Consider the following 18,870-nt stretch of genomic DNA (forward strand, 5'->3'; position numbering starts at 1 on the left):
ACACTTATGAGCCCTCAGCTTGGGCTCAATGGTGAAGGGCCACTTCCCAACCTTAGTGACTGGCACTGTGTTCATTAATGAGACCCATCTTGTATCCGCATTATCATTTAATATTTCTCTTCATTGAACTCCCACTTTAAGGAGATAGGTTTTACTTAAAAATAACATCACCATTGTTTCGAATAGAGCTTCTTGGAATTTCACTACAATTACATCCACTTATGTGCTACTACATACACTCTGACCTCACTCAATCCGGAGTAACAAAGCTCTGTAAAATCAAAAAGGTGGCATTAGGGGCTTATCGGCTTCCTGTTTACTCACATTGAACTGGACCTAAGCAAGCATATGAGACGTGACCGAATTAAGTCACTTTCTCCCAGGTAGGCATTCAGGTTACTGTTAGGCACCACATTTTTATACTTTCATTTTTTGGATATTTAGTCTCAAATGTCCACATAAGTGCGATAGGAAAGGTGTAGCAATCCTAACATACAAGTTACTTACCTTCAGTAACGCCTTTTCTGGTAGAGACTCGCTATCCAGAGATTCCTCAACTTGCGAGTTTCCCCAGATAGCAAGCTAAATCCAGAAACTTTTCAGCAATTCACTGACCCATTAACCAGTGGCGTTCTACAGTTTTGAGTAAGATCCGTTCCACTCCTGATAGGATGTCGGGCCCCTATATATTTGCCACCTCTGTAAACGGTGCCTTTTTTCTGATCATTGGCTGCGATGTTTGATGCAGAGTTATGGAAATCTGAGTTCACTGATCTTTTGCTGTGGCATCTTATTATTGAACAGAATGGGGAGGACAGAGGGTTAATGAGGAATCTTCTGTTAGAGACTTTCTAACTACAAATGTGTTGCCGCAGGCAAGTAACTTGTTCTTCTGATAAAGACTTCTATCCACAGATTCCTCACCATGTGAATAGATACAAAAGCAGGTCAGCAGTCTGTAATGGCTCAGACCAGGAAAACCTGCAGGACATGGACTAGTTAATTAGGCAGTAATGCTTTTGTACGTATAAAGAGACACCCATGTTGCAGTCCAGCACTGCGTGCCAGCATCCTTCACTTTGGTGAAGTGAGTGCACAAGCTTTCAGGCTGCTGTTTCTTGGCTAGCCATAACAGACCTTGATAAATAACAATGCATCTAGAGATGGTCCTTAGCACCACTTTGCCTTTCTTAGCCCCAGAGAGGCTGGCGGGAAGTTGATAATCCTGCCAGTAGTATTGGGTGCAGGCTACGGAGAAGCTAAACGACCTCTTCGGGTCAAGGCGGTGGAGTAGTTCTTCCTTGGAGGGAAGAGGCAGTGATAAAAAGGTCATTAATGTGATTAATTCCCCTGTGGGGCAAGGGTGTGACCTTGGATAAGAATGCCTTTTCTATTTGTCCACAGGACAATTTGTCCAGGAAGAAAGATTTATATGGTGGAACTACTGACAAAACCAAGAGTTGCCTCACTCGCTGGCTCGCTAACGTTGTAGGAATGAGAAAAGCAGTCTTGACAGTAGAGACAAAGAGGACATCTGTGCATGGGTTCAAAAAGTAAGGGAGTACCAAATTAAGGTCCCAATGCAGCACCACATAGTGTTGGCTGGGACATGTTTATCAGCCCTTTCAAGTTACTCATCACAACAGGTGACATGAAAAGAGATGGTTAATCAGGTAAACATAGAAAGGCCGAAAGGAACTGTTGCAGGGATGTCGGAAATCCAATCAGATTTGCCTCTGGTGAAGAACCCAGGGGCATTACTGGCCGCTAAACTACCGTACTAGTTGTTCTGCAAGACACCCCCCTCTAGGCTTGATGCCGTCTTATAGGCGAGCTGAAGAGGCATAAGCTGTGCACAGCAGAGGAGGGCGAGAACAGCAACAGGATATCGGAAGAGGACTTCAAGAGTGTGCTGGGAGTGATCCAGTTGGCATGGGAGAACAGCCAGAGGGACTGCATCGAGGAGAGAAGAAGAGGCCGTATGGAAGCACAAGTAGTGGCCCTGGAGGCATGCGTCCAAGCTGGAAGGCGGATTAGCTGTGATCTGGAGAGAGCACAAGCAGCGTGAGCCAAGAGATGACTGCGAATCGACTGCCCAGAGGAAAGGAATGACGAATGAGGCAGTTGCCGCCTCAGGCAATTCACACATGTAAGGGAACAAGGGCTTCTGTTGTGGGCAGTATCATGACGCTATTTGGTGGGGTGTGACTATCCTTGTGGGGGGCACCTGTGGCTGAGAGAGGAGTTTAAGAGATTCCTTTTTAAAGGTATGGAGTGAGTGTGTTACGGGTCAAGAGGGTCTGCCCTTATTTCTGCATGTTCTGGACCTTTCTACCAACATTCACAGGTGCGTGCCCCTATGAAGGACGTCACTGTATAGTCTCTGGGATTTTGTACGAGCCCAGGTCCAAAGGGTTCCGGCACTATTAGCATCCTGGTGTTGGGACAGTAAGTTAAATATCACAAAAAAGTGCAGGTGTATCTGGTGACCGGTTCAGTTGTTTAAAGCCTGATTGAAATGTAAGGCCTCCTCTTTGTTTTTCCAGTGGGCAAAGTATTCCACCATCTTGACGCACCAGAAGGGCGAGAGCTTAAAGAAATCAATCACTGTGTGGAAAAACTCCAGGAAAGCTCTGAGCCTTGCATTGTGCCTTGTTCTAAACCTACCACTAAATCCTCATACTTTCTATCTTGCGGTTTGGAGTAGTTTTGTGCTTCCTGTTACAGTAGCCTTTAACAGTTGCCACAGCAAGGGCCTGCTGAGCTAGGGGCAAACAAACAGGAAAGCTGATAACTGAAATCAAGAGTTGGATGCTTTGGGTGGAGCACAAAGGAACAAACATCTCCAGCATTCTTCATACACAGATTTTGTGGATGGACACTCGGCTCTCAAAATGCCAAACACCTCGCTGAAGGAGCTACGCGGGCATCCAAGATGGTAGCGTGAGCAGAGAGCTCCTGAGACCCGCGCCGCCCTTCTTGATTTATCCTGCAGTTATCCCGGTCACTTAGACGGGCTTTTGAAGTGCTACTCTCACTGATACCGTCGATCCTTTTTTGGCCGAGATCGGACCTCGGGGACCATTTTTACATCGTCTCCAACTTTCTGGCCTAACCCCCGACGAGACCGGGGTCTCTGCTGCCTAGTATGGCCGAGCTGTAATGCAACAACAACGGCTGCCTGGCATCTGCTCCACCGGTGGTGTGCCACTTTCACTTTCGGTTTCGGTTTCCAGCCCTCTCGTCTTTGACTCCTTGGGACCTGCTACCTCATCCTGGTTTGCTACCCTCACTGAGCACGCTTTCTCTCTCGGTGCCGGCTAGGTGGCCCGTGACTATTTCTTGCGAAACTAGACTTCTGGGGTTCAAGACTCGTCACCATTCAGCGGCACCCGGGTGTCCCTGGCCGGCGCTGAATACATCATGGCGACGAAACCCGATGCGGAGAAGCGCAGGAAGACCAATACTCGCGGGGGGTCGATCCAGTCCAACATGATCGAGCGCTATACCCAACCGAGAGGTTCCCCCGGCGCCGCCAGTCGTGGCTTGGAAGACCCGAAGACAGACATGTCGTCTTCTTCAGAAGTGTCCCTTCAGGACCTGTTGGCCGCCATTGCAGGCCTAAGGCCGATATGAGTCAACAATACGAGGCCATCGTGTCCAAGATAGACACGGTGGCGGTGGATGTTACTCTTATTCGTGCCGATTTGGCCAAGACGAACGAGAGGGTCAAAGCATTGGACTAAAAGGCATCGAGTTTGGTGACGGACATGGCGGAGGCACAGTCTGAGATAGGGAATTTGCGTTCCTCGCACGACCTTTTGCTCAAACGCATGGAGGACTACGATAATAGGGCCCGGCGGAACAACATACGCTTGGTCGGAGTGCCGGAAGACAATGGTGCTGCCTCGATCGATCTACTGGTCGAGGAACTCATTGTCGCTAAACTCGCTCCCGCAGGCCTCAGCAAGTTTTTTGCGGTCGAGCGTGCCTATCGCTTCCCAGGTGGTCAGGTGAAGCCGGGGGGCCCCCCGAGGCCTATCATTGCTAGGCTGTTTCACTTTCGGGACAGGGACGCCATTCTTCAGGCCGCTCGTAAACACGGCCCGTTGAAGTACGATAACTCTGTCTCGATTTATCCTGATTTCACTCCCCAAGTGCAACGGCAACGTTCTGGTTTCCTTGGAGTGAAGCGTCGCCTGAGGGATTTGGGACTGAAATACGCAATGCTGTTTCCTGCTCGCCTGCGGGTTGAATACAGGGAACGTGCCTATTTCTTCGATCAGCCTGATCGTGCCAGTGACTGGTTGGACTCGTTGCCAAAAGATGACACCGAGAGCGGAGGCCCCGGAGGCGCGGAAGGTGGTGCGACGGCCCAGGTTTAACTTGGGGCCCCAGAGGTCCGGCTTGAGACTGTGAACTTTGCAGAGTAACTCATATTGTATGCTTTATGATTGTGTCCGTGGTGGTGCGGGTACGGGTGGTTTCTCCCTTCCTCCTCGGGGGTTTCTTTGTGTAGATCAGATGGGGCGACAGGCACACTGCAGTTTGGGGTGGCTCTTTAGTCAGCAGGGGTGCAGGGTGGGGGGCGTTGTAACGGGCTCTTGGTTGGGGGGTGGTTTATGGGGACTTGGTTGTGTGTTTCTTGTTGTTTCTCTCTTTTCATGGTATATTACTGATTGCAAGCATTCTGGATCTGTGGTTACGGGAGGGGGATGGGTTGGGTCGTTCTTCCTGGGATGGGGGGGGGGGGGGGGGGGGGGGTGAGATGAAGGTTCTTTCTTGGAACGTCAATGGTTTGGGTGACCGGATTAAACGTGGCATTGTGTTACAATTTATAAGGCGTCATGCCCCTGATGTTGTGTTCCTTCAAGATACCCACTAGATTGGTAATGCTTGTAAAGCTCTTGACCATCGGGGCTACCGATTGGCCGCCCACGCTGGTTTTACGTCCGGCTCCCGGGGAGTGGGTATAATGGTTAAATCCTCCCTGGCCCTTGAGATTGATGATGTTATCCTAGATGATCGGGGACGATATGCTGCTGTCTCGGGGAGATGGGAGGGGAAGCAGATTGTGTTAGTAGCTGTTTATATCCCCCCGGGGCTGCAGGCGACCACGTATGCCAATCTTGGCAAGACTCTTCTTGGTCTCCCCGATGGTTTGCTGATCTTGGGTGGGGATTTTAACTCCGTGATGTCTGGCGAATGTGATAGATTGCCCCCTAGAGTCCTGCCGCAGTCCCAGATGTGGCTCAATGATATGGCTGAAACTTTTGGTCTGGTGGATGTTTGGCGTTCGCTGCACCCCTCCCAGACGCAGTATACCTTCCACTCTGGTGCGCATGGCAGCCTCTCTCGGATAGACTACTTCTTTATGTTGGCTTCTACTCTACCCTTGGTGCGGGAAGTTCGTCATCTCCCCCGGGGTATCTCGGACCATTCCCCCTTGCTGATTGAGGTCTCTGTGGGTGGTCTTTCTGGTAATAGAGTTCCCCCTGTTTCCCCCTGGCACTTTCGGAACCCCCGGCTCCGCTCAGATTTGGTGAAGGCTATTGATTGTTATTTCGATGAAAATGTGGGTTCGGTGACCTCCCCTACGGTTCTCTGGGAGGCCTTTAAAACGGTCATACGGGGATCCGCACTGTCTCTTATTGCTGCTGAACGGAGAGCTAAGAGGGAGGCCGTGCTGGCCCTTGAGACTGAAATTACAGCACTTGAAAGTGAACTGGGTGGGGATGACACTCCTGCGCTTTTACATACTCTGGAGTTGAAACAGGCGGATTACAAAGCTTGTGTGACCGATGCTGCTAAGTTGATGCGAGCGAATCAGTTGGGCCGGCTGTATGATGTGGGTGACAAGGCTAGCAAACTCCTTGCGTGGCTGGATAAGGCTGAAAGAGCGAATCGTGTGGTGCCCGTCATTGTCCGTGAGTCTGGTGAATGTGTGTCTGACCCCGGTGAGATTGTTGACTGTTTTGTTGATCATCTCCGGAAGGTTTACACCCCGGTGAGTGATCAGGCTGATTCCCGTTTATTGTTGCGTGATATAGCTCTTCCTTGTGTCTCGGAGGAGGAGGGTCTGGCCCTAGAGGCTCCCTTCACGGTGGATGAGATTGCCCTCGCTATCAGATCCTTGCGCTCGGGTAAGGCGATGGGGCCCAATGGTCTGCCTATCGAGCTTTACAAACTTTGACCAGACAAGATGGCCGCCCATTTGCGGACCATGTTTCTAGACGCGTTCGAGGCCGGAGTCCTTCCGCTTAAACAGCGCCTAGCCACTATAGTGGTCATTTATAAGGATGGCAAACCTCGTGATCGCTGTGCCTCCTACCGCCCCATTTCCCTGCTGAACGCGGAACCTAAAATCCTTGCCAAGGTTCTGGCCAATCGGTTGTTGACGGTGATCTGTGACCTGATTCATCCGGATAAATCCGGCTTCATACCACATAGGAACACGGCCCTTAACCTGCGTAGGCTTCATGGTGTTCTCGCGAGAGCTGCAACTCTCACGGAGCCTGCTGTGGTGGCCTCCCTGGACGCTGCGATGGCTTTCGATACCATTGAATGGCCTTATCTTTGGGCGGCCCTCTCCAAATTCGGCTTTGGCCCTAACTTTATTGCGTGGGTGAGGCTTCTTTATGAACAACCGCTGGCCCAGGTCGTGGTGAATGGCAGAAGCTCTGACCCCTTCCCATTGGGACGCGGCACCCGTCAGGGATGTCCGCTTTCCCCGCTTCTGTTTGCGCTGGCGCTTGAACCCCTTGCGGCGTGGCTCCGGTGGGAACCCTCGATTAAAGGGATCCGGTGGGCGCCAGATCTGGAAGATCGCGTCTCACTGTATGCCGACGACATCCTCCTTTATTTTACTTCCCCCCCAAAAGTCCTTGAACGTGCTCTTCGACGTTCTTACATCCTTTGGCAAGAATTCCGGATTGGTCATCAATTGGACCAAATCCTGTGTTTATGTCATAGCGGGGGTTCTGCCGCCGCTGCCCCGTAGGTTTCCAATTTTGGTGGCGGATGACGGTTTCAAGTATTTGGGGATCTATGTCTCCACGGTTTCTGCGGTGCGTTATGAACGGAATCTTTATGCTCCACTCCGTCGTCTCAAACAGGATGTGAGGCGATGGCGTGAATTGCCCTGGTCTCCGCTGGGCCGAGCGGCGCTCTTCAAAATGATGTCGCTCCCTTGATTTCTTTATGCGTTGCAGAATTTCTTCGACCCGGTCCCCGCTCGCTACTTCCGCGAGATCAAAAGTCTACAGCGGCAATTAATCTGGGACGGACGTGCCCGTATCGCGCTGTCTAAGCTCACCCTTCCCTGGTACGATGGCGGTATTGCTTTGCCAGATATCAAACGTTACTACTGGGCCTCGCACCTGAGCGCCATTAACCAGGTAACGTATTCATCGGAACCCGCTCCTGCCTTTGCCCTGGACAAATTTTTACTGCCCGGTGGCAACTTCAATAGGGCTTTGTACTCGAAGTCACCAATCCGTCTCCTTACAGGTCCTACGAAGTGTGCGGTGCGGGCCTGGAGGGATGCGACTGTGGCTACGGGCTGGAGTGGCAAGCTGACGCGTATGACCCCACTGTACGACTGATCGATTAGGCAACCTTTGGCAGACGAAAGGATTTGACAGGTGGGACATGATTGGGATCAGTAAGGTGGAGGATCTTTGGGCCAGGGGCACTGTAAAGTCCTTTGAAGCCCTAAAACTGGAATATCAGCTTGATGATGGGGAGTATTTTCGGTATATGCAAGTTCGGCATGCCTTGTCCTCAGCCTTTCCCCCTGGGACTGATATTCCACAATCCTCCCCATTGGAGGATCGTATCCTAGACGGCCACGTCCCTGATAGTACGATTTCCTTAATTTATAAGAAGCTCATTAACAACAGGGCGGACCAGCTGGGGAAACTTCGTGCTTCCTGGACGGCAGACGGGCTTGAATTAGACGATGAGGATTGGCAGTCGGCTGTTTCTTCCCCTAAGGAAGTAGCTATTCCGGCTCGACTTCGTTTTGTTCAACTAAAGATCCTCCACCGTGTGTATGTAACTGGTATGCGGCTGGTGCGAATGGGGCTTGCGACGGATGGACGGTGTGGGTGTGGTCTGGTTCGGCCAAGATCTTAAGTTTTCCGATCATATAAAAAAATTGACCGGCATTTGCTTTGGCACCCTGCGTGCCTTGAGGAAATTCTTTTCTCTCCTGCCTAGGGCAGCCAAGGAGTCTGTCCTTCGAGCTTTGATTTTATCTCGGCTCGACTATGCCAACGCTTTATTTAGTGGTCTACCCGCGTACATGGTTCACCGCCTGCAGGTGATACAAAACGCCGCTGTACGCTTGCTTTTCTCCCTCCCAAGGAGATCTAGCGTACGTAGCCACTTACGTAGCCTGCACTGGCTACCAGTCCCTCATCGAATTTTATTCAAAATTCTTGTGTTGGCTTTCAGAGCAGTCCACGGCCAGGGACCAACATACCTGCAGAAAAGGTTTTCATTTTACGCCCCAACCCGTGCCCTTCGATCGGCCAACCTGTGTTTTTTAAATACCCCCAAATTCAATTATGTTCGCATAGGAGGACAATCCATTTCAGTCAAAGCTGCCTCTGCCTGGAATGCTCTCCCTTTCTCCCTCAGAGCCTCGCCAACCATTGCTTTGTTTAAAAAAGATCTCAAAACTCATCTGTTCAATGCCCCATACTAGTAGTTCCCCCAGACTCTGTCTTCAGTTCTTCCGCTTTTCTAATTTTACTCACCGCGCCAGGATACCCCGTGGTAACAGAGCGCGCTACAAAAGTTTTAATAAACATAAACATAAACATGGTACTTTTCTTCATGTCCTATGGGAATGCCCGGTTGTCTCGGCCTTCTGGTCCAGGGTGCATGATGTGATGGGACGCGTCACTGGAGTCCCCCTCCTTCCTGAGGCACGGCGCTGCCTGCTCAATGTGTGGGAGCCTACGGACTGTACTGCTGCTCAGACGTTCTGGGTCACTCTGGGCAACATGGTTGCCAAGAGGGACATAGCTCAGCTCTGGGGCTCCGCCAGACCACCACGGCTCAGTGCCTGGAAAGACAACATGGACTGGTGCATGTTTCGAGAAAAAACTGTGTACGAGGCACGGGTCGCCCCAGAAAATGGTCCAGGGTTTGGGCACAGTGGAATTCGTACCGTGGTGATATTTGTTCCCCTCCACTCGATTATGACGTTCCTATCCCCTCCTCCCCATGATTGGCGTTCCGTTTTTGTTTCCTATATTACCTGTATCCTTTCTTCCTCCATGGCCACCCCCCCCCACGTCAGATTTGTTCCTTCATATATGTACTCCTTCCCCTTTCCCACCCCTCCTACGACCCTTGCCAGTATAATGCCATGTGTTTGTGTTTGTTGTTTTATTTCGACAAAATTATAAAATTAAACCTTTGATATCCTTTAAGTATTGTTTTGTGCACCACACTATAATGTGTGCTCAATGATCGTCTCTCATGTGTACTGTCCTGCTTTATTCTTTCACTATGTGTCATAGCGGCCGGCCCTGAAGGGTTGTAGGCAGACGCTGTGTAACGTGCATTTCATAAATAAAGGTTTAAAAAAAAAAAATGCCAAACACCTCAGGTGAGCATATTAAAAGCCCTCCTCTTTCACCACTCAATCGCCACACTTGGAGGTGAAAGTTGCGCAGGCTCGGGCACAAAAAGTTGCTCGTCGCTGCGACTGGTCTTCCTTAAGGGGCAGCTGGATCGGAGAAATAATGCTCATGGCCACAAGTTTGGGGTACCACACATTACTCGCCCAGTCTGGAGCCAGTAGCATGACTTGGGCCCGGACTCCATTGATCTTCAGTACGCTGGGCAGGAGAGGGAGGTGTGGACAGGCGTTTCAACTCCCAATGCTAACGGAAGGCTTCTAAGGGAGGACTGCATGTGAGGTCGATAGAAGTCTCCATCATAAAAATCACTTAATTTGGCACCATGTGCACATGCCAATATTACATAACGTTATAAACATTTCCAGAATTAGGAAACTCAGAATTTTATGTTACACTCCCTTCGCATGACTCCAAATTGTAACACTGTTTGGAATGTTAAGTTATAAATAAGATATTTAGGTTAAGATGTGATGTATTTAAACGAAAAAGGATGGAGTAACTACTATGAAATGTTGATGTAATTGTGGTAAACAAAACGGTTTCTAAGTTAGTAAGTTTGAGAATGTCATCAAATTACACGTAAAGTAATATAGGAAAAAAGTTATGATTCTTAAATTAACCTAATTAACTTATGACTCTTTAGGATAACTATCGTAACCACTTAAGCAGATCCTATAGTTTATTTAAAAATGAGCATGAAGGTTTAGTTGAATGTGCAGTTAATTGGCAAGTCGTGAATTTACGAAAATAGTTTAGATGTACAAACAATGTCAACAATTGCCAGTGGTAGCAAAGCACTGCAAAAATCAATTGACTTTGATCCATTCTAGCACGTACTCCAAGATTCCCTCACATATCTGCCGATTTTCCTTAAACTAATGCACATTTGCCACAAGGTAATGAATCGCATGCATATAAATGTGAAATTTATGACAAGAGTTTAAGATCCTACAATTATGCATGTCTATTCCCTTGGTGCAGTGTGATCTTGGAAAAAAATCAAATGCAGAGAATAAAGCTACTTGGTTTTAATACACATTAGCAGGTGTTTGAGCTTCAGACATTTATCTGAACAAAGCCCCCAAACTACTAAATAAGCTTTGTTTAATTGTTGAAACCACTTTAGTAACGATTTCTAAATCATTCAAGTGCTGAAACAACAACCTCACCTTTTCTCCTCTTTGTTCATTCAAAAGCTCCACTCTGCGACACAAAACCTGAATGGGATTTTTTAATCTTTCCGATCCAATTATATCTTCCAGATACTCCAGCATGCCTTCATCATGTTCAGTCTGGCCTTTAGGTTTCATCATCGCTATTTGTTCAACCTCACCCTGCAAGAAAGTATCCAATAGAGTAATTCCATTAATGAGAATATTAAAAATTGTTTCGAATCTGGCAAAAAGCTTATTTCAAACGATAAGTTGTCCCCTTTAGTGTTCTTCTAGATTTAAAGCAGAAAACCAAGACTGTAGACAAAGGCCATAAAGCTATGAGGTTTATAATACAGAGGTGAATATCAACCAACTCATGATTCTTAGGGTTTCAACAGACAACACATTTTCCTTTTGTAAGCCAAGTTTAATTGTGTCAAGTCCTCACCTTCTTGGTTCCCAATATTCCTATTCTTATTAGGACTGAGAATCTGCCAATAGAAGGCAAGCAACCCCCTCTACGAACACCAATGTGGTTCACAGGTTTGAGTAACTGCCACTTGAATGCAGTCACTAAACACTACTTTTGGATTCTCATTTTGCATTTTTCTAACTACTTTTGATGAAGACACGAGGTTTTGGTCTTCCTAATACCCAACACGATTATGACAAAAGACTGATTAGTCTATGACTTCCAGCAATGTATTTCCAGAGTTGCATACCAATGCAATCAGCTAAAAGAAGAATAATCAATGAACAACAATCTTCTATGCCCCTTTGTTGGACGAAGACACTTTAGTGATGCCCTCAGAGTAGTGGTCATTGCATACCCAGACTACTAATATAACCCCAGAATCAGATTTTGCCAAGTGCAACTTTCCTAAGAATAGTCTGGGAGGCTTATTTACTACTAAAACTGCTGTACTGAAATATTTTGTGGAAAGGTACTAATTCTTCAAGAATAATAAAGGTTTACAAATTGGAAATTTTTCTTCGACTAAAGATAAGCCCTGGGAGTAAAATAGGAAACTGGGCATCGACCAAAGTGCTGCCCTGTGGGTGCCACTCAGGGATAACAAAATAGGAACACCATTAACACTTGGTAGACATGCAGTTGGGTAGCTGAATATACATTTCTAAGGTAGTACATGTACTGCAAGATCATGAAGCATTAACAGTCAATGCCCCCAATTCACTGCAATCATTGTTTTTAAGGAATTTGCAATTTGTCTTTTCTTTTAAGTGAGACCTGAACGCAAGACTTGTGCAACAACCAAGGGGAAAATAAAGCAAGGAGAGGCTTAAAGGGGTGTGATATGACTCGTAGCAGGAACAAAACAGCATTTACTTGCTGGCATAAGTAAAACACCCATATCATGCACCATGGAAGATGTAGATTTTGAGGGTTAGTGGTGGTAGGGGAGGAGGGGGAAGCTAGGATAGGAGATGTGAACGATTCACAGGGTGCACAAGGACAGCCTTAGTTTTGTGGCACCTCAGAGTTAGTTTCGTTCAGAGTAATAAATGTATTGCATTCATATTATATGACATTTGGTACCGTTCGTGAGAAACTAAAAACAATGTTCATTTAATAATGCACATTATAGACTTTTCTAGTGGGAGAGTCACATTCTAGCTAGAGTCAAGTTGCACAAAAACAACAGAACAGTAGCGTTTATGCAGCAAATTATCAACTTATGTTTCCCCAACAACCCCGCTTACAGGTTGCATGACATCAAATAAAATGCAATTTTCCTGAAACGTGGACAAATACAACTGCCCTGGTTAATCTGGTACTTCATGCTTCTCCCTGTAGCTCGTTGGGAGTTGCCAGCAGCCAGTTGCAAAAGAGGATAAGAGTAAGGAAAGGTGTCAATATGTTATTTAGTGCTTGCTCTTTCACCTTTACAAATAAGATAATTCAAATACTAAAGAAAAGAACAATATTTTGAGAGGCATCCAAACGAGGGGGAGCATGAGGTAACAATGAACCCCAAGCGGGGAAAAAAGCTGACTTTTTACATTTTGTTCAACTGAAAACACACAAGTGACACTTATGTATATAAACGTATAAAAGGTACTTTTTTACCTGAACAGTACACAATCATATTTTAGGCAACATCTAATTATTACTGCACAAATGTCATATGGGATGAGGAAGCAAACCGAATACACCCTTGATTCGATGCAATAAAAGCAGATACTTGGGGAGGATAGTGGTTATGCATTGCAGCTTTTAACATGTTTGGGAATGACCCTCAGTGCAGATACACCTCCACAATCACTAAGCAACTCAAACTAGATTTGGCTTCAACTACCTTGTTTCTAGCGGCAATGAACTGGAAAAGGCTCATTGGCCTTTGCCGAATAAACCAAACATTTCCTATATATCTTCTCAGACCATATCCCTGTGGTATATATAGCAGACGTGTCACAACAAAAGCGCTTAGTGTACAGGCACTTCAATAAGCAGAACCTGGTTATACTGTTGTGTGCATCCCCTTGATTATGGAAGACATTCAATAGCACAGCCTGCCATCATTTGCCGATGGCTCTGCCGTCCACATGGCTATCCGCGAGGAGGATCTGAAAATACATTGCAGGAAGAGTATAAGAAATACCGTCTAATCAGAAGGTTTTGATGCACCTCTACAAACTGAAAGGGAGGATGTTCATTTGGGCATGTGTGACAACATCTATTAATCGAACTAAAAGTATTCTGAATCAGAAATATATGTGGACGAAGATGTGTCTGCATACTTTGACTTGCATGCACCAAGTGAGTGGAAGCCCGAGAATGCCAACAGTCGGCACACTTCTCCCAGAACTAGGGTTGCTCTGTAGCAGAACTGAAGTCAGTGGAAAAAGGAGAGTAAATAAATTTGTGACTGCATTAGCAGGTTTTGGAAAATTATTGCTATAGTACAAAAAAAAGAGTATCCTTGACTATCTGGTTGCGGCATGACAATCTGCATATAAACGTTTACCAGTTCCTGAAAAAACAACAACATTCCATGGTAGTTGCTATGCAAATATCCCTGTTAACATACAGGGATGAATAGCAGCCGCTTAAGCCAGCACCCAGATTAAAGGGCATTTATGAAGATCAAATAACCCATATTTTCAGAAAACACTTGAAAGTTGGAAATGAGAAGGCATAGAAGCTAGATGGATGTAATGTAGGAGTAAGGATAATTTATTCATGGATTCTGCAGAAAATTCTATTGACGGGGGTAAGCCAGACTGTGTCCCTCTAGTTACTAAAAATGGTTGACTAACCAAAAGCCTACATATCTTCAAGACGGATTGTGAATTAAAAAAAACAAAACACATACACACACACACAAACATTCTTGAGGGAAACCAGCATTTGCATTCCCGATTTTTTTCTTTGTCTGACCGGTTTCGGAGCACCCAGCTCCTTAATCATAGGCTTACTGAAATCTTGCAGACGCTGTCTGCATGCTGATGTATATATTGCCATCCGATGGGCCTCACAGGCAGGGGCGGATTGGCAAGGCGGGCATTCGGGAATGGGCCGAAGGGCCGGTGCCTCAGTGCCCTCTGTGGGCCGCTTTTTTCTCCCCTGTACCAGTCCATAGAGAGTGGACTAGGAAAGGGGAGAGAAGAAAAAAAACGTCCCACGGAGGGCACGAGACAGACAGAGAAAATGAAAGCAGCCTCGGCCGGCCGGACAGCGATTGTCAGCTGTGGCCTCTCCTTCACCCCTGCCCTGCCAAGCAATCAAGTTGCGGCTGGGCTGGGGAGGGGGTTGATTGTTTGCAATAATCGGCCTCCCTGGGGGCCAGGTGTTTCTCAGGCCTTTGAGCCATTTTCACCTCGGCCCCCTGGCGCCCATGCAGCCCAGAAACGGTGTTAGTCTTAACACCTCGCCCACAGCCCTTCACATTCAGGGCATAGTGGACAAGGAAGAATGGTTCTTACTGTGGGGGCCAGGTGATGTTTGGAATTTTTTTATTTTATTTATCTATGCAATTTTATATAGCGCGGACTTTACCCGAAGGTGTCAGAGCGCTTCACACAAGGAACAGTAATGATACATGAGGAGAAAAATTACAAGTGGAAAAATTACAAAAGCAAACGTTAAGTTACATGAATCAAAAGTGACAATAGTGAGCAACCAAAATACATGAGGTAGCAATCGGTACATTACAGGAGGAAAAAGTGATATGTGTGCAGGTTACAAAAGCGTACAAAATACAAGTAGAGGTATAATACTGCAATAAATGGCAGACACTCCAGGACAAGAACAAACGTTACATAGGCAATGTTGGCACTTGTGCAAGTATCTAAAGCAAACAAAAGTGAGAGGTAGCATACAGTGTGATACCAGAGAAAAGTCACGTGTGCAAGTTACAAAAGGGTACCATACACAGGTACAAGGGTAATACTACAGTAAATGGTAAACACTCAAGCTGCCAGAACACACTGGGAAGGCACTTCCCATGCACCAGCTTCACCTCAGCCTCCCCCTGGCTACCTTGGATGACCCAGAAAGCTGTGTTTTGTGCTCCCCTGCCAGGACATTTTCCCGAGGCCTGGAGGGCTGATTAATTTACTAATTGCAGGGGCCTTACCTCTGTTCATGTGCTCCTGAGCTGAAGGTCTGGGGAGGGCTAAGTAGCTTAGTAATAGCAGGGGCTTTGCTGCTTTTCAGGTGCTCCTGGTCTGGAGGGCTGGAATAATTTTGTGACAGAAAGGGGCCTTGCTATTTTTTTTAGTTGCTCTGCATGTAGGCCATTGGCACCTTTGCCCTGTGTCCTGTGCAAGAACAGTATCCTCCCACTTTCATTCCTTGTCTGTGCAAATAGTGTTTCATGAAAGGGCACGCCCCTTGAATGTGGGCCACGCCCCTTGAATGTGGGCCACACCCCTTAAATATGGGCCACGCCTCTTGAATGTGGGCCACTTTTTTCGTCAGTGCCCGGGCCGAATTGTGATTCCCAATCCGACCCTGCTCACAGGTGAGTACTTCACAAAGCATTCTGGATTTCGTAGTTTGTTGGCAGCCAATTCTTACCCTTCAGTGGGTTCTGCATGATTGCAGGTTAATACAATTCATATTTACAGCCCTCCAGTGGGTCTCAGAAAAACCAACTGCATAATTTAATTTTCTAAGCTGCTCTGCCACTTGTGGGTTTTCACCAGTTCAAGCCCCACGGGGCCAATTAAAATATGGTGAGGCCTCGCAAACCCTCCCCCCCAACCTCCAGGCACCACCATTGCCTTGGAGTCAAACTCTAAAATAGAAGTGCCCATCCTCCTAGGTAGTTCTTGGCCCAGGGACGGCCCTAATTGTAGTAGGCCATGCCCCCTTTCTCCACTACTCTGCAAACGTGCCTCTGCGTGGGCAGAGTGGGGGGAGGGGGGGGGGGGGAGAGAAGAGAAGTGCCCTCTCCTTCCAACAGCCTCTGGACTAAAGTGGACTTCTTCCTCCCCCCCCCCCCCCCCAAGCAGCAGAGTGCCAGAAGGCGCATTTGCAGAGTGGTGGAGAAAGGGGTGTGGCCTCAGAACGACCTCTCAGTAATCCAGCTGTGTGCGTCTTACTGGAGGTAACAGGAGGGTTAGTTGGCCCTCAAAACGCTCAAGAGACAAGGGGACTTCATTCCTGAACTAGCAGTGCTCCAGGAGTGGTGGAGAAAGGGGGCGTGGCCTACCAGGTCTCAGCAATCCTGCTGGGTGGGACTTATACCCAAGGACGTCCTTGGGGGGTCACCTACTCTTCCTGTTATCTCAAATAAGTCCCACACTACAGGATTGTTAAGAGGTCTTCGTGGCCTTGCCCCCTTTCTCCACCACTTTACTTCGGTGTGACCTTGGGGGCCAAGAAGCCCTCCTGGTACCTCCTGTAAATCCTACATAGTGTGATTACAGAGAGCTGGTCGTCAGCCCAGCCCACTTTTTCCACCACTCTACAAAGGCAGCTACAAGTAAAACAAGCATTGGAAATGCAATAGGGCTCGCATTAGGAAAGTTTGAGCTATTGGTCTTATAAATTAAATTTGTTTTATTTATGTGTTATTTTTTAAAATAGCTAAATTAATAGCTTTGTCATTTACAATGCCAATAGTTATAACTTTCGCAAATGTGACACCTATACCATTTGTAATGCAACATGTTTTGTATTTACGTGACTTAGATGTATTGATATTACAAATCACAATGGCTTTTAATTTTTTTAAATAATTAATACTTACATAATTTATTTAATTTGTAATGGCAATAGCTTAAACTTTTGTAAATAACTTGTGAAGATTATGTTCAGTGTTTTTTATTGTGACGAAAATCCAAGAACAGAAGTGAAATGTTAACATCTTTTTGTAACATATTTGAACCAGTGATGCTGTGGTTGCGCCGAGTCATGCTGTGGTTGCGCCGAGTCATGCTGTGGTTGCGCCGAGTCATGCTGTGGTTGCGCCGAGTCATGCTGTGGTTGCGCCGAGTCATGCTGTGGTTGCGCCGAGTCATGCTGTGGTTGCGCCGAGTCATGCTGTGGTTGCGCCGAGTCATGCTGTGGTTGCGCCGAGTCATGCTGTGGTTGCGCTGAGTGGTGTGTGCATAGGTGGAGCTTAGTGGGTGCATTGGTGGAGCATAGTTGGAGCATCGGTGGAGCTGTGTGGTGGGTGCATCGGTGGAGCTGTGTGGAGGGTGCATCGGTGGAGCTGTGTGGAGGGTGCATCGGCGGAGTTGTGTGGAGGGTGCATCGGCGGAGCTGTGTGGTGGGTGCATCGGCGGAGCTGTGTGGTGGGTGCGTCTGTGGAGCTGTGCGGTGGGTGGAGCTGTGTGGTGGGTGCCTCGGTGGAGCTGTGTGGAGGGTGCCTTGGTGGAGCTGTATGGTGGGTGCCTTGGTGGAGCTGTGCGGTGGGTGCATCGGAGGAGCTGTGTGGTGGGTGCATCGGTGGAGCTGTGTCGGTGGAGCTGTGTGGTGTGTTCATCGGTGGAGCTGAGTGGTGGGTGAATCGGTGGAGCAGCGTCGGTGGAGCTGTGTGGTGGCTGCATCGGTGGTGCTGTGTGGTGGTTGCATCAGTGGAGCTGTGTCGGTGGAGCTGTGTGGTGGGTGCATTGGTGGAGCTGGGTGGTGGGTGCATCGGTGGAGCTGTGTGGTGGGTGCATGGGTGGAGCTGTGTGGTGGGTGCATGGGTGGAGCTGAGTGGTGGGTGCATGGGTGGAGCTGTGTGGTGGGTGCATGGGTGGAGCTGTGTGGTGGGTGCATGGGTGGAGCTGTGTCAGTGGAGCTGTGTGGTGGCTGCATCGGTGGAGCTGTGTGGTGGCTGCATCGGTGAAGCCGTGTTGGTGGAGCACTGTGGTGGGTGCATCGGTGGAGCTGTGTGGTGGGTGCATCGGTGGAGCTGTGTGGTGGGTGCATCGGTAGGGCTGTGTGGTGGGTGCCTCAGTGGAGCAGTGTGGTGGGTGCATCGGTAGAGCAGTGTGGTGGGTGCATCGGTAGAGCAGTGTGGTGGGTGCATCGGTAGGGCTGTGTGGTGGGTGCATCGGTGGAGCTGTGTGGTGGGTGCATCGGTGGAGCTGTGTGGTGGGTGCATCGGTGGAGCTGTGTGGTGGGTGCATCGGTGGAGCTGTGTGGTGGGTGCTTCGTGGAGCTGTGTGGTGGGTGCTTCGTGGAGCTGTGTGGTGGGTGCTTCGTGGAGCTGTGTGGTGGGTGCTTCGTGGAGCTGTGTGGTGGGTGCTTCGTGGAGCTGTGTGGTGGGTGCTTCGTGGAGCTGTGTGGTGGGTGCTTCGTGGAGCTGTGTGGTGGGTGCTTCGTGGAGCTGTGTGGTGGGTGCTTCGTGGAGCTGTGTGGTGGGTGCTTCGTGGAGCTGTGTGGTGGGTGCTTCGTGGAGCTGTGTGGTGGGTGCTTCGTGGAGCTGTGTGGTGGGTGCTTCGTGGAGCTGTGTGGTGGGTGCATCTGTGGAGCTGTGTGGTGGGTGCATCTGTAGAGCTGTGTGGTGGGTGCATCTGTAGAGCTGTGTGGTGGGTGCCTCGGTGGAGCTGTGTGGTGGGTGTATCTGTGGAGCTGTGTGGTGGGTGCCTCGGTGGAGCTG

At 48.4% G+C, this 18,870-nt stretch overlaps 1 protein-coding gene across 2 annotated transcripts in view; it reads right to left on the minus strand.

The window, feature by feature from the left end:
• SMC4 (structural maintenance of chromosomes 4) overlaps nucleotides 1-18,870 on the minus strand; it is a 512,503-nt gene that overhangs the window by 446,524 nt on the left and 47,109 nt on the right. For both annotated transcript variants that reach the window (XM_086944206.1, XM_086944207.1), the window contains exon 6: nucleotides 10,826-10,990. In XM_086944206.1, coding sequence (XP_086800332.1) covers nucleotides 10,826-10,990 — 165 coding nt within the window. The remainder of the gene's footprint in view (nucleotides 1-10,825; nucleotides 10,991-18,870) is intronic.

This window comes from Lissotriton vulgaris, chromosome 11 (genome assembly GCF_964263255.1).
Source record: "Lissotriton vulgaris chromosome 11, aLisVul1.2, whole genome shotgun sequence".
NCBI classification, from domain to species: Eukaryota; Metazoa; Chordata; class Amphibia; order Caudata; family Salamandridae; genus Lissotriton; species Lissotriton vulgaris.